General features: G+C 39.2%; 1 protein-coding gene across 1 annotated transcript in view; it reads left to right on the top strand.

The window, feature by feature from the left end:
• Positions 1-4,461: 4,461 nt before the first annotated feature.
• Positions 4,462-16,643, top strand: part of LOC148870977 (uncharacterized) — a 38,429-nt gene continuing 26,247 nt past the window's right edge. The window contains exons 1-3 of the mRNA XM_088971057.1: positions 4,462-4,852; positions 6,717-6,914; positions 7,063-7,185. Of these exons, the coding sequence (XP_088827183.1) occupies positions 4,772-4,852; positions 6,717-6,914; positions 7,063-7,185 (402 nt within the window). The 5' untranslated portion in view covers positions 4,462-4,771. The remainder of the gene's footprint in view (positions 4,853-6,716; positions 6,915-7,062; positions 7,186-16,643) is intronic.

Genomic DNA, 16,643 nt, shown 5'->3' with positions numbered 1-16,643 from the left:
CTTGAATTCTATTAGACTCGATTTAAGTTCAGTTCAAATTGAATATAAATTTTGAGGGAAGTTTGATTAATTATTTAAACTTGAGTTTTATATATATATATATATATATATATATATATAATATCATACATATAATATAAAAAATATATTCATTTTCTAGATTTTGAGATAAACTCGAACATAATAATATTTTTATTAAACCAAGTCAAGACATACAAAAATTCAGCTGGACTGCATCCTTATAGTGGACTCCCAAAATCCAATACCTTAAATTATATAGGGCCGGTTATATGAACATTATTTCGCCTTGCCATTATGTTTAGCATTATATTCATTATTAAATTGTATGAGTGTTTAAATATTTTTTCACTACAACTGATATCCCTTTTAGTTAGGGGTGTCAATGGACCAGTTTTGGGTTGGATTTCATCCAAATCAAAATCCATTTGGACGGATTGAATGGACCAATAAGATATATTGAATTTGGACGAATTAGAAGGACCAATACGGCATATAGGATTGGACCTAATCCATCCATAATGAATTTATATTGGATTGAGCCAATATCTAATCTATTGATAAAAGATAAAAACAAAGGTGTCAATGGACCAGGTTTGAATTGAAACCAATCTAAATTAACAGGAATTTGAACAGTCTCTAGACCGGTCCAAAATGGTCCAAGATATTCATTGGACCAGACCAGATTGGACCAAATCCAGTCCAATTGACACCCCTACTTTTAGTTGCCCCTAACCTTTTCAACCACTTTAACTTGTTACCGGTCCCACATATGTTACATATGCTCTTCTATGCGTGTGATCCAACCATTTCAGCTTTTTATATAATTATATAAAATTGTTTTTTTATAATTATATGTTATTTCTTTGTTTTAAAATTTCCAAAAACCCAATAAAGTCTTAATAGAATCCATCCAACTCCTCCAAATCCAATCAAATGTTATATTGGATTCGGATTCACGATATTTTTTTTATAATCAGATAAAGTCCAAATGTGGATGGATCCGATCCGAACCCGGACCGTAGCCTTATTCTCAGCAACCCTCCACCCTCCACCCCAAAGAAGGGGGAGTAAAAATAAAAAACAAATGTCTGGTTGTAAGGAAAATGGATGTTCGATGTTCTGTACCGTGGTCCATAGCAAATGCTATTACATCCATTGAAAGATGACCTGATTGGTCAACCGAAAGAGAATCTCCGTGTATGGTCATTTATTCCCAAACAAGGACTAATCACCTGCTTGAGGTCCGGGTAATTCGAATTCGGATCTTCTGACCAGAAAAAACCTGGCCTACATCGTGATCACAGAACACACTACAGCCGATAGTGTTCACGTACTGTGCCTTTGCCATTGATCCGGCTGGTTGAACTATTTTTGATCATTTTATCAATATTTTTGGTTCGGTTTGCATGAAATCCACCATTTAATAAAAAACTATTCTATCTGAGCAGTTCAACTGTTCATCCATTTGATTTAGTCAGTAAGTCATAAATTGTATATTCAAATGTATATGCAAATTTCTAGAGGTTATAACTATGTATTCTGATGTTCAATTTGACAATTTGGGTTTTTTCTTTTTCGATTTTGAATAATTTTTCAAAATTTATGCATCCAAAGGATGAAAGGCACCTTATCCCATTATTTTTGCAAAACCCTATTATTTATATATGTTATATCTAAAAAAGAGTTATATATTTTTATTAATAAAATATCTATTTATATATTATAATATCTATATATGTTAATGGCATGATCTGACACATTCAACCTAGATGGTCGAACCAAATCACCCATGACCTAAAGGGCAAAAACAGTTGGGAGTTTTTAAAAACGTTGTATTCTATTAAAATTTAATTGAGGTAATTAGTTGAATCCGATCCGAATCCGACCCGATTAAAAACCTACCTGTGACGCTCTGACTGCCTGTGAGGGGTTATTTTTTCGCAGGAGGGTGGAGACAGTATTAATAAAGAAAAGTCAGTCAATCTTTGAATATGGAATGCCGTTCATTTGACGCGGTCCCACAATGAGATCTGACGTCTTAGGGCTTTTCGCCCTTAGTTCTAGAAGTTCACCCTTCAAATTCGTTGTCGTTAAGTACCCGTCGTCGGTTGGTCGGTCACGCGCCACGCCACATGCTAACTGTGTCCACGGAAAAGAAAACCCAACCGTTACGGGTACGGAACGGAAGGCAGGTTTGTTTGGTAAATAACAGGGGTTAAAGGAGCTATACATCGAAGGGGATCACGTGAAGTCGGTCGCAGCTGAGTCTGAGTCTCTGAGTCTCTGAGACATTGTTTTTTGACGAGAAGAAGAAACAAGAAAGATGGTCTGATTGACAGCGAGGAGGACTATTGGACTATCGTGGATCTGATTGGATTCTCTTCTGAGTCCTTTGCTGACTCACAGACTGACAGAAGACCTTTTGCTTTACATTGCTTCGCTGTGTCACCAAGTAAGAATTCTATGAGGAACTGAGGATGAGATGTGAGGGTCCACCAGGTGGATGCCAGATTAGTGGGCCAGGCGGAGCATCTTAGCCGTCCGATTTCACATCTGCGGATCAGGGGTTTACAGTTAACAGGGCTATTCCAAGCCCAACTACTTATCTTTCTCCTTCTATATTTACAAAAGTGAAGGATTGCTGCCAGATGCTCCAACACATGTTGGTGGGTCCTACTCCTTAACCCTTAAGCCTTCTCATCAAAGCACTGTGTGAATGTGATCAGTATGGTGGGACCGGGAGCTAGGTTCATCAGTTGGTGGGTCCTATATAAAGTTGTTAGTTGAAAAGGTAGTTATTATTTAGTTTTTTTTTTTATTATCGTTATTGTTATTAATAGCCGGTCATTAAAAGTGGTCTTATCCACGTAGAGAGAGTCCAGCGTCACCGGTAGAAACAAGGGATTTTAGCAGATAAGGGCAACTTTTTGTCTGAAAAGGTTTTTTTTTTTTTGAAAAATATCAAAGAAAGGCACCTTGGATCATCGGTTCCAAATCAAACTTCATCGCCTGTAGATCATCGGTTCCAAGAAGAGCAAGCCACCACCAAATCAAACTTCGTCGTGTTGGATGATGCTTGCAGAAGCTTTCTATCTCTGGGCGACACCCATCTCGGGAACCCACCACCATTCTGCCATACTCTGGGAACACCTCAGCCTTGGAGCTTCTGTTCGACTTTGTGATCTTCTTAAGCATGGCGAGAGAATTACTGACCGAGTGGCTTGTGTTGTACAAGCCTTGCTTGATCTCCTCTTACGTTGCCCTTACTGTGAGCGAATCCATCAAGACAGGTGTATTGATTCGTCATTGCAGCACTTAACAGAGTTCCCAAGTTATTATAGTGCCTCGAAGGTGAGTTTTTCGGTGACAGACCGGACAGAGCGCTTTTAAGATCAGCAACAGTCTCGTCTAAAAGCTCGAGACAGTCATCCAGAGCCATCTCTTGAAGCGGGTCGAGTGTTCTGCGCTTCATTCGGATGCCAGTGCAGTTAGAAGCAGATGTTCTGACTTCATTGACTGTGTGCTGGACTGTAGCGGACTGGCATCCGAATGGGCGATCTGAAGATGTTTGTGAAGGTGCAATGGTGGGATTTTGATGGACTTCGGTTCCTTTTTGATCAGATTTACTGAGGAGAGTAGTATTAGTAAAAGGGTTGAGAGGGTTAAGAGAAGAGGCAGCAGCAGCACTTTAATTATGGTTTTGAGATAGAACATGGTGCTTCAGTCTTCAGTCTTGAGAGAAGGAGAGAGCCAGGAGCAGAAAGATGGGAAGTAGAGAAACAAAGAGGAGGAGAAATGGAATGATTGGCTAGACTCTTTAACTGTGGTGTCTGGATTAATATTGTTGAGAAGCTTCCGTGGAACATCACCGATTAAAAACAATCACACAGGCAAAGGAAGAGGAAGGCGATGAACAGTATCATTGCCCTTCCTTAATATTTTTCATAAAAAGTTATCCTATTTTTATTATTTTATAAAATTATTATCTTTTATTGATATTTAGGGCAAAAAATTGCCCTTGTATGCGAGAAACCCTAAAAACAATACAAACAAACCAACGCTCAGTCTTATCTTTGTCACATGTGAAACAATTAGTATAAATGCATTTTCTTATTATAATATCTATAGTAATTGAGAGAACTTTAATAATATATTTAAAAACATAATTAAATCATAAATCAATCAAATAAATAAATAAGGGTAATTTGGGAATTAAAAAAATTTTAAACAGATTTTAAGTTAACTAACGAATTAGGGGTATTTGTGACAAAGTGAAAGGTAAGAGGGGTTCTATGTCAGAAATGACCCTATAGTACAGGGGGTATTTATAATCAAATAAAAAATAACGAAAATAACGACAAACCAAAAAAAGAAGAAAAAAAAAAGGAGGAAACAGGGAAGCAGGAGCATGATGAAACCGGCCGCGTTTGCCCATTAATTGCCTTCCAACTACTATAACTGGGCCATACGCTTCCACTGCTGCTGCGTTACAAACTATTTCTTCGTTCCTTCCTTCCACCGAAGATCCTCTCTCTCTCTCTCTCTCTCTCTCTCTCTGTGAAAAACGCCAAGAAAAACTCGAGATTTTTATTAGAATTAAGTAAGCTAGAAACGGAAACAGATATACAGACATAAATCAATAACTTAAGCAATGAGTCAATGAGTCCGGACTCTTGAGGACAAGGTGGTAGTAATGCTATTGCTCTTTTTCTGGACTGAAATTTTGTAGAATCTGAGGAGAAAGAGAAGCATGTTCAAGCTGCATAGGCACAAGTCACTCAAACCTGGGGAGAAGGTTGATTTCAGGCTTTCTAGTTTTCAGGCACTTCAGGTATCTCCTTCTGCTTCTCTGTCTGATCCTCGGTGTTCTTTTATGGAATTTCATCGTCTCTGTTTCTAGCGATCTGCAATTGTGTGACTGAGGTTTTTAGTGGGAGATTTCGTTTTGATTTGGCTTTTCTTCTAACTTTCTATATTTCACATGTCGTCAACAGCTTCCGCGATTTCTTTTCTTCTTTGTCTTAGCATCTCCGATTTCAGATCGTTTCTCTGTACGCGTTCTTCGTTATTTTTGTTTACTTGTTGAAAACTTTCTTGTTTCATTCAAATACGCTACTTCTTTTTTTATTTCGTCAGTAGATTTTTTTTTTTGGATAATGTTCGGAATTATAGACAGCATTTGAGCAAATACCCAATTTCTCATGAATGCTTAAAACGCATAAAATTACCAATTGAAGAATGAGAACCCCAGAACGAATGGGGAAAAGGAAAATAAAGAAATGAAGCAATAAGGAAATTGCGGTTTTGAGAATTAAATGGTGCAATTTACTGTGAAAAGCATACTAATCTCAGATTAACACCCAACAAAAGTTGCAGCTTGCAGGTGGTTTCCCTGCTTGAGCTTCAAAGAGTTGTGTAGAAATTAATTATCCCACCCATACTGAACTATTTAGATTCCCATTACCCCCCCTTTCCGGAAAGATAAAGGACTTTAGCTTCATAAATTGCAAAGAAAGAAACTCGTAAGGTTGAAACCTTTACTGTCCCATTCAAATAAGATGCTAATCAAGTGCTCATTACCCTACAACTCTCTAGGTAGTAGGTAATACTTATTAGTAGATGCTAGAACTGTAGAACAGAAGCTCACATGCCAACTAAAAAATCGGTGTAAAGTGAAATTAAATTGCAATGCAAACTATATAACATGAATGAGACACAATAAACAAGTTTTTAAACCAGACATGCAAATAAGGTATCCGACTCATGGAGTTTTGAGAAATCAACATGGTTGCATATTGGAAGGATAAAGTACAAGAATGGTGGAACTTAAATTTAGAAAAAAATTCCTTATTTGTCTCCAAACTGCCAAAATTAATGTTAGTTGTCTAATCAATCTGCTAACCTTGTTCACAAGGAATATGCAAGACAGAGAATTTTAAATCTGTTTCTCCATGAAATTCCTCTATCAGGTAATAATTTAATTACTTTTGATTTTTTACGCCCATCAGAATCAACTTTATAACATTTTACAGTGTGGTTTATTGCTGGTTGTACTGGAGACATGGGATTGAAACCCACCCTGAGGCTCGTGGGATGGGATACCAACCATTCTGTAGCCCAGTTACATGAAAAAAAAACACTTTTACAAATTTCTATGATCCGGTATTCGTGCTCCAACAATTTACAGCTTTGATAGAACATGAAAATTGAACATTGCTTTAGATAAGTAAAAGTAGGCTGATTAGGGCAATTCCAGCAGTTTATATTTAGTAGGATATGGAAACTGTAACTGTATGCTCTCAGGTTCAGTTGAAAAGTTCCTATGAGAAACACAAAATATGCTCTCTGAACTGGAAATATATTAATTTCTCTGTAAGACCCATCTTATGCTTATTTGTTGATTCCTCTTATGCTTATTCGTGAGGAAAAGTGGTAATCTGAAAGAGCATTCCCTTAATTCAACAGTAATTAACATTAATAAACAGACTCTTGTGGAGAAAATTTGTAAGCTGCTGAAGGAAATGATAATTACGGGATTAATACAACAAACCTAGTTTAATCAAAATTTCTCTTAGGCTTTAAATTATCTTTCTTATGGATCATAACATCTGTGTGGTCAATATTTCATGCAGTCTTAGGTCCATGAAGGATTTGATAGTTGAATTGTTTTGTTGACTATAATTATATGAATGCAGGTACCGAAAGGATGGGACAAGATTTTGGTATCTTTAGTTTCTTTGGAAACTGGAAGAACAACTGCCAAGACGAGTAAGGCAGTAGTAAGGAATGGAACTTGTCAATGGACTGAAACTCTGACAGAATCTATATGGGTTTCACAAGATGATGCTTCAAAGGAGCTTGAAGAGTGTCTCTTTAAGCTTATTGTTTCCATGGTCTGATGCTTGTTCATTGGTTGTTAAATTTTAATCATTGTTACTTATATTTGGTCAAATCTATTGGCTAGAACATTTCTGTTTTCATTGAATATTTACTTTTCAAGATTACTAATCTTTGCAGTTCTAAATAATATGTTTATTCTAGGGTTCATCAAGATCTAGTATTCTGGGAGAGGTCGTTATCAATCTAACAAACTACCTAAGCTCAAGAGCTTCTGTTCTTGTTTCATTTCCATTGAAGAAATGCAATCATGGAACAATTTTACAAGTGAGCTATTTCAAAACCTAAATTCCCCTTTGTCTATTCATATTACTATTCATGTCATTTTCTTTTCTTCTTTTTTTACAAGCCTATCTTTATACTTTTTCTTTCTTTATGTTTTTTGGCTATTATATGCATAAATTTCTTGTTTTGTAATTTTCTACCATGGTTTATTAAGAAAAACTCAACGAATTCAAGTAATTTAGATCAATGTTTAGAAAACTGGACCGAACTATCCGGTTGAACCATTTGAACCACGACTCGGGGCCCTGATCAGTTTGGTCACACCCCAAAAACTGGACTTGCTCAAAACCCGCTGAAAACCGGCTGACTAGCCGGTTTAACTGGAAAACCGGTTAACTGGTCTCGGTTTCATGAAACCACCCAGGCCATACATAAGTGAAATTTTAAAGTGTTGTTAACAAGATTTGAACCAAAGACCTCTTATTTTCATAGATTACTTAATCACCACTAATCTACCTCTTTACTTATGCTAATTAATGACTATTTGTTGTACACATTACATTATTATGCACGTATTTTAAAGAAACTGCAAGTTAAAAGTCTTGAACACTAGTCATATTTTTTAAATTAAGAAGCTTACCATCCATCCACCATATTTAAGTACATTAAAAGTTGTAAAATATATCATATATTAGTATTTATGTGACCCGTAGTATATATATCTATGTGCCACATTATCATGGTTCAACCTTCGGTTTGACCCCGGTCGAACCTGACCCATGAACCTCTCCCTTCTCCGGTTCTATGCCCGGTCCAGTTCTCTAAACATTGATTTATATAATGTCTGGATGTTCTGTAAATCAAAGTAAGTGTCACTAAGGTTGATCAATTAGAGGATGAGAATAGGTATATCACTATAAAATTTGCATAGGCCATATCCAATTACAAGATGGGTTAGCAGCACGAATGCCTTTGATTATTATACCTACAATAGGAATAAAATAGGAAATAGAAAAATATGTTCCTATATTAGACAATATGGATAAATTCTTAACTTTCAACATTGTAGATTGTACCTCAACATGGAGAATGAATATCAACCCTCTTTTACCTATCTGGAAATTAAAATAAAAAAAAAAACCCTTAATTTACCGATGACTTTATTAGCATATTGAAACTATAGGGTCATATTGGCTCTTTCCCTAAAGTAATCAAATTAGTTTAGCCTCTTTTGTGTGTCATGCTCATAAAGTAATCATTACTGGTGATGTTGGAATTCCCTTACCCAATATCAATCTTTAGCTGAATGGTAAGTTGGACAAGGAAACAAGAATATAGGATATCCCTTCATGGGAATTAAAGGCTCAAAGAGTAAAGTCCCCATCCAGAAAAGAAAAAGGAAAAGGGGGGAAGATAGGAAAAGGATAAAAGAAACGCCCTGAAGGTATATGATATTGACAATGTAACTAGGAAGAGGAAAAACAGACTGTAAGCTATTTTCCATACGGCAGAACTGTTCATAGTAACCTTATAGGTTAGCAGTCTCAGTTCATCCAACAGATCGGGTCTTTCTTCTTTATCTTTCCTTTCCTCATTTTCCCTTCCTTTTGGTAAGTAAACTGGGAAACTATGACCTCCACTTTCAGCAGATAACTCCAACCAACTAGTCACCACATTTTGGAATGGAGCAAGAATGTCAAACTGTTAGGGCCCAGCCTGAGAACGACTCACATACTAGCCAAGTTGCCCCACTGGCCCAGATCACTTACAGGCCCATCATAGCTCAGGTCTATTCTAGAAGACCTCATCAGCATGCTTGCATTATCGAGATCGTTGGAGGATATTTTCCTACCACTGAGTAACTAACTTGACAGGGAATATCCTTGTAACCACTGAATGGTTAGGGAGATTTGCATTTTCCTTTTACGCTTTTACCTTGTTTCTTTTCGTTTCGGGTCCATCTATAAAAAGGGCCTAGCCTAGGGATTAATGCATATCATATTACCTTCAAAATCTCTTTTCTTCTTCTCTTAAAATCTTCAGGAGGTTGTGTCTCCCTCAAAGGGACACCTGCAGTAGGTAGATTCCTACCATTTGGTATCAGAGCCTGGTTATTCCTCAGGCCAAGCAACAATGCCGAATACAAGATCGAAAGCCATGGAAGACTGGCTCGAAAGATTGGGGACTAGTTTGCAAAGACTCACCGGAGAAATGAGGGAGACGCTTGCAGCCATGGTCACACATTGTGAGAAGCTTTCCTCTTCCACCAGCAAGGACTCCAGGTAAGAGGGATCCAGCCAAGAAGGAGAGCAACGACTGGAGCTCACCATCGGACGATTGGCCAAAATCAACTTCCCTCCTTAGGTGATGAACCGATCCCTTGGATTTACAAGGCCGAACTGTATTTTGAATATTATGGCATAGCCGGTCACCAAAAGATTTCAATTGCCTCTATCCACCTAGAAGGAGAAGCCATGATGTGCTTCCAATGGTTCTCTTGGCAATAAATCCCATTGAAATATGAGGAAGTAGAGAAGAAAAGGGAAGAAGAGAGAAAAGGAGAAGGAAGAAAGGAAGAAGAAAAGGTTTGGAGCGATAGAACAGTACTGGCGGCGACAGCTTCTATTATATTATATAGGGCGGCAGAAATAAGAAGGGAAAAGACCCTTGTGCCCCTGCTGTAAGTGAGTACAATAACAAAAATAACAAAAAATAAAAAAAAATGCTTTAACTAGCCAAACAGACCCTAACACAAATAACTAAATTATTTCAACAGGTTCCACCATTCTTACCCTCAAGCAACCTGGAAAGAGTTCACGGATGCCATATGTGTCCGGTTTGGTCCTACCTGGTTTGAAGACTGATGGTGCGCGATCTGGTGCTCCCTGCTGGCAGACAACTCGGATGTCGAACTCAATAGGTCGCCTAGCTAAGTTGCAAAGAAAGAGATCAGTGTGTCCAGGTTGCTTTACCCGGGGTTAACACTCCGATGCTTAAGTCAGCGAAGAGTTTTGAGAGAGCTAGAGAGCTGTGAGAGCTAAATCGCGCATACCTCTCCTGATTGAAGGAGACGCCTTTATATAGGCACAAGTAGTTATGACCGTAACGCGTCCGAGATCTCCGGGAGGACGCGGCCATAGCACGTCCAAGATCCTCAGGAAGTTGTCTGCCATGCTCAGGAGCAGTTTCTCAGTTGGAAAAGGAATCCGCGTAGATTAACTCCGAAGTGGGAGGTGCGGGAGATGGGTCGAACGGTTGAGTGACGTGATCCCATAGGAGTCGGGCACAATGTTTCTGTTAAAAGCTGTTATTTCTCTAAGTATAGTACCTCAGGGGTACTATTGTAATTCTCCTATTTTATTTTTTAGTTGTTGTCGCCCTAGTATATATACTAAAAAGCTGGCGCTGCCAGCAACATTTTTGCTCTCAAATCTTTCTTCTTTCTTCCTCTCTTCTTCTCTCCTGCATAATATGGTATCAGAGTGGGACTATCAGATCTAAAAAGGAGAGATTGAGTGAATTGTTCCCTACACTCCAGACTTCCATATCTGCCGCAATCATCTACTGTTTGAGTGATTGAAGATCAAGTCTTCTTCTCACGCCTGAAGCAATCTCTCTCCTTCCCTCTTTTTTTCTGGTCGTGTGCCAGGGCAGAACCTGTACTAGGTCTGCTGGTTGGATGTGAGGTGACCAGCACCTCTGTCTTTCCTTATTTGTGGGGTCAACTGACTGCTGTAAAATCTGTAGGTCGGTGAAGACCTTTTGTGTGCTGCGATAACAGCTTTTATGCTGAACCTGAAGGTCAGAGTGACCTGTACTTGCTATAACAGCATCTATGTTTGATGTATAGGTCAAGGAATGACCTGTACGTCCTGTAACAGCACCTGTGTTTATCAAAGAAGGGCCTGTTAGTGCTGTAACTGCACCTGTGTTTATAAAAAAAAAGGGGTAACAGCACCTGGTGGTATCAAAAGGGGTTATGTTTCTGAAGAAAAAAGGGCTTCCTTTCTCCCTTGGTGTTAGCCTTTTTTTAAGGTTTTGTGCCCACTTTAAAAGTATTTTGAATCTATAACAATAGAAATCACTAATTGCAGATTTAGTCAAAGTTCTTGTGAAAAGAAAGAGGAGGAAGATAAAGATTTCAGCAATAGAGAAGAAAAGAGGAGGAAGAGTAGGAAGTTAACCAGGATTCTTAAATTAACCCTACTACCAACCCCTCATTATATTTATACTTAACTTAAAGGATGAGATATTACAAGGATGCCCTTAGTAGGGCGGCTACTAATGTAGCTGAACAGTCACAACTTAAAAACATAAAATAATGGGCCTAAAGCCCAACAACTTCCTAACTAAATAACTTAAAATAAGAATAAAAACAACTAGGCCCAACTCAACACTCCCCCTCAAGTTGGGAGTAAATGTCACACATTCCCAACTTGCGTAGATCATGCTCCAGCTTGTTCTTTGCAACACCTTTTGTGAGAACATCAATGAGCTGCAAATCAGAAGCAATGTATGGAAGACAAACTTCTCCAGAAGTTACTCTTTCTCTGATAAAATGCCATCCACTTCAATGTGCTTAGTTCAGTCATACTGGACTGGGTTATGGGCAATGTTAATTGTTGCCTGGTTATCACAGTATAACATCATAGGTTCTTCTGCCTGTACACCAATTTCTTCTAATAGGGAACGGATCCAGAGAAGTTCTGAAACTCCATGTGCCATGGCCCTGTATTCGGCTTCAGCACTTGATCTTGCCACCACTGTTTGTTTCTTACTCTTCCACGAGACAAGGTTATCCCCAACAAGGGTGCACACTCCAGAAGTTGATTTCCTGTTATCAAGGCATCCTGCCCAATCTGTATCTGTATAAGCCTCTAGTTTCAATTGTCCATGATCAGTAAACAATATGCCTCTGCCCGGGTGTCCCTTCAGATAAGCAAGAATCCTGTCAACAGCCTCCCAATGTTGGACTTGTGGACCTTGCATGTATTGACTTACCACGCTTACTGCATAGGAAATGTCTAGTCGTGTCATACACAAGTATAGCAGCCGACCCACGTCTCTGATATCTCCTAATGTCCTTTACTAGTTCACCTTCTGATGCATTGATTTTATGGTTCTGATCAATAGGGGTACTGATTGCCTTCGTTCCAAGCTTCCCTGTCTCTTGAAGAAGATCCAAGACATACTTCCTTTGAGAGATAAAAATTCCATGTTTTGATCTTGCAACTTCAATGCCTAAGAAGTCTCGGTTCTCCAAGATCCTTAATTTCAAATTCTTTATGTAGATTCCTTTTCAGACAATCAATCTCACTTAGATCATTCCCCGTGACACAATATCATCCACATAAACAATTAGGATTGACACCAAAGATCCCCTTCGCTTTACAAACAAGGTACGATCGGATTGAGTCTGAGTGTAGCCAAAAGCAATCAAGGCCTTTTTGAATCTGTCAAACCATGCTTTGGGAGATTGTTTCAAGCCATAAAGTGACTTCTTAAGCCTGCGTACCTTTCCCTTTTCAGTATCACTATAAAAGCCAGTAGGAAGATCCATATACACCTCCTCTTGCAGATCCCCATTTAGGAAAGCATTCTTCACATCAAGTTGAAACAAGGGCTAAGAGTATGAGGCAGCAAGAGAAAGAAATATCCGATTAGAGGTCATCTTTGCAACTGGTGCAAAGGTCTCTAAGTAATCAATGCCATAGGTCTGTGTGTACCCTTTTGCAACAAGTCTTGCCTTGTACATTTCTATACTTCTATCTGCCTTATATTTTACTGTGTAAACCCATCTACATCCAACTGTCTCCTTGCCTTCTGGTAAATCCACAATGTCTCATGTCTGATTCTTAATCAAAGCTGTCATCTCTTCCTGCACAGTTGTCTTCCACTCAGGTTTGGAGAGAGCCTCAATAACACCATTGGGTATAGACACCGAGTCAAGAGAGGAAAGAAAAACACAGTAGGGAGGAGAAAGTCCACTGTAGGATAAGTACTGTGAAATACAATGAGCAGTACACTTTCTCTTCCCTTTTCTGAGAGCAATAGGAAGATCAAGGTTATCTGTAATAGGGTTAGTAGAATCAATGAGAACTGAAACAGTAGCGGGACCAAGAGGAATACCTGAATCCATGTCAGCCGAATTTGGAGTCTCCAAGGAATCGATAGGAAGTGATGTGAGTTCTACTGTAGTGGAATCAACCTCCTTGTGAAGTCTCTGTCGTAAGTAATGCTGAGAAGCAGGACGCAAAGGAGGTGGTAAGGTAGGTGACACAGGATGGTCAAGCACAGGAGTAGACATAGGGACTGGAACTGGGAGAGTAATAGATTGCTGACTCACTTCCCCAAAACACTCCCCTTGAGAAGGATTCTTTGAGAAGTACGTGGATTCAAAAAAGGTGACATCCATGGTAGTACACCGGCTCCCAGAGATTGGACCATAGTAGCAGTACCCTTTTTGATTTTCTACATATCCAAGGAAGACACACTTCTTTGCCTTGGGATCAAGCTTCGAGCGGTGAGGACGAAGGATATGTGCAAAGCAGACACACCCAAACACCCTGAGAGGAATATGAAACATCTCCCCCTCAAGAAAAAGGAGACTGAATGGGGTGTTGAATCCAAGTATACGAGAGGGCACCCTGTTAATCAGATATACTGCTGTGAGAACTGCATCACCTCAAAACCGAACTGGAACTGTAAGTGTGATCATCATGCTTCTTGCAATCTCAACAATGTGTATGTTCTTCCTTTCTGCAACACCATTCTGTCGTGGGCTGTAGGGACAACTGCTCTAATGGACAACACCATATTCTAACAGATATGAGGCAAGGTCCCCACACATTCCATAGAAGGAACATGGTAAGGTCCCCACACATCCGAATGAATAACATCAAAAGAAGAAGAACACCTTTTATTACTAGGTTTAAATGAATGTCTACAATGCTTTCCAAGTTGACAACCTTAACACTCTAGACTTGACAAACTAACAGACTCAAAAAGTTTTGGAAACAAAAGACTTAAAGAAGAAAAAGGTAAATGGCCCAAACGATTATGCCAAAGCATAATTTGACCCACAGACCCTGACTCACTGTCCCTGCTAACATGATGACTCTGATGAGGAGGAAGTACATCAGGAGGTAGATCCCATTCACTTCACGACAACTCCCAATCGTCCTCTTTGAATCCAGATCCTACAAAATACAATGACCAGGAGAAAAAATTACTGATCAGTTCAGGTTCTTAATCAAACTACTAACAAATAACAAATTAGTGCTTAATCTGGGAACATGAAGGACAGAGGGTAGAGAAATAGAATCACTAATCTTGACAGATCCCTTCCCAACAATAGGAACATGGGATCCGTCAGCTGTGGAGACCCTATCTTTGCCAGAACAGAGCTGATGAGAAGAAAAAATAGTAGAGCTATGGGTCATGTGCTCTGAGGCTCTAGAATCTATAATCCAAGGAGGTCCCTCCTTACCTGAAGTAGAAACATAATTTGCAGTGACGTGTGAACTACCTGTGTGAGCAAAGGAAGTAGAGTGGACTCCACCTGTACCTTGCTGTCCGCTTGCTGCTAAACTGGAACTGGTTGTATCCCGCTGGTTCAGAAGTTGCCCATACCTCTCAAGTTTGGCCCTTACTACAGCAGCTGCAATAGACTCCAGAGCAGCTGTAGTAGGAGGGGTCGGAATGTCACCAGTAACTACCATGTGTGCATTTCCCTTCTTACTTTTCAGTCTATTTGGTACAAGATGTGGGTGAAGCTTCCAGTAAGTATCTCTTGTGTGTTTATGCTTCTTACAATAGTCACAAATCAAATCTCTTTTATCTTCCTTATTGATTTCACTGCCGCCCCGATCTCCACCTTGTTTAGGTTTCACAGTACTTACCATGGAAGACTGATCAAAAACAGGATTTTTCATCATCACAGCTCTCCTGCACTCCTCCCCTGACACAAAGGCATATGCCTGGGAGAGGGTAACACTATCCCTTGAAAGAAGATGTTGTCTTGCAATATCATACTTAGGATTAAGGCCAGCAAGAAACTCAAACACCCTATACTTCTCTAGATGTTTCTGATAGGTAGTTGCATCCTTAGTGGTTTCCCAAGCAAATGTCTCTAAATGGTTAATCTCCTACCACAGGGTTTTAAGGGCTGAAAAATAAGCTGCAACAGGTCTATCTCCCTACCTTGTAGAAATAATCTAATTTCTCAACTAATAAGCTCTAGCAACATTCTCCCTCTGTGAATAGGTTTCTACAACCCCATCCCATATTTCCTTAGCTGTATTTGCCCATAAAAAAATTTTACTTATATGGGGCAACATGGAATTACACAACCAAGTCATCACCATATAATTCTCTTGTACCCACTGGGAGTTGCTAGTTTCGGGTTTCACTTCTTCACTAGTGATATACCCTAATTTCCCACGAGCAGCAATGGCCATCTTTGCAGATTGTGACCATTCTAAGTAATTTGCACCATCCAACATAACTGTAGTAATGGTCCCAGCCCCGAAAAGGTCTCTAACACCTCCTCCCACTGGTCCCATTTCACTGTTGGGCTTATTTTCAACTCTATAACCCTCCATGCTTCTAAAAAAATGTAAAGAAAATAACTGAAATATGCAACAAGATCAAACGAAATACTTCTGGAACCAACACATTTCCAATGTCTTAGACTGTCTTTCACAAAAGATTCCTTTTTTGTGGGACAAGAGAAGAGAGAGAAGAGGCAGCCGCTCTCTCTAGAAGCCTCCAAGTCAAGCAGGACTTGAATCGTCCCTTATAGAAAACTCCAAGGAACCCTAAAAAATTAGGGCGCCACTTCCTAGGTCAAAATTGAAGAGTCCAACAAAAATATGACTCTTCCCCCTTATCCAGTTTTTCCTGATTTTGATGAGAAATCCTAGACCAGCTACTGGACACACAGATCCACCAAAAAATCCAAAAACTGGGCTTACCTAAGAACTTTGATCAGGTACCTTTGGCCGATCTAGGGCTGCATGAGAAAACAACTCAAGGAACCTTCGACCTGCTCTGATACCAAGTAGAAATCACTAATTGCAAATTTAGTCGAAGTTCTTGTGAAAAGAAAGAGGAGGAAGATAAAGATTTCAGCAATAGAGAAGAAAAGAGGAGGAAAGAGTAGGAAGTCAACCAGGATTCTTAGATTAACCCTAGCTGCCAACCCCTCATTAAATTTATACTTAACTTAAAGGATGAGATATTACAAGGATGCCCTGAGTAGGGCAGCTACTAATGTAGCTGAACAGTCACAACTTAAAAACATAAACTAATGGGCCTAAAGCCCAACAACTTCCTAACTAAATAACTTAAAATAAGAATAAAAACTAGGCCCAACTCAACAGTAACCATGAGCGGTGAAGATTCTGCTACGTCTGGTGTTTCCTCAATGCAGAATGGAATGAGTGGGGGTGTGGACCTATCCTTTCCCATGGTTGTTGTAGAGAACACTGATGTGGGCC

Source organism: Nelumbo lutea, chromosome 2 (assembly GCF_056320005.1).
Source record: "Nelumbo lutea isolate HS-2025 chromosome 2, American lotus-T2T, whole genome shotgun sequence".
NCBI classification, from domain to species: Eukaryota; Viridiplantae; Streptophyta; class Magnoliopsida; order Proteales; family Nelumbonaceae; genus Nelumbo; species Nelumbo lutea.
This window is presented reverse-complemented; position numbering and strand designations above follow the sequence as displayed.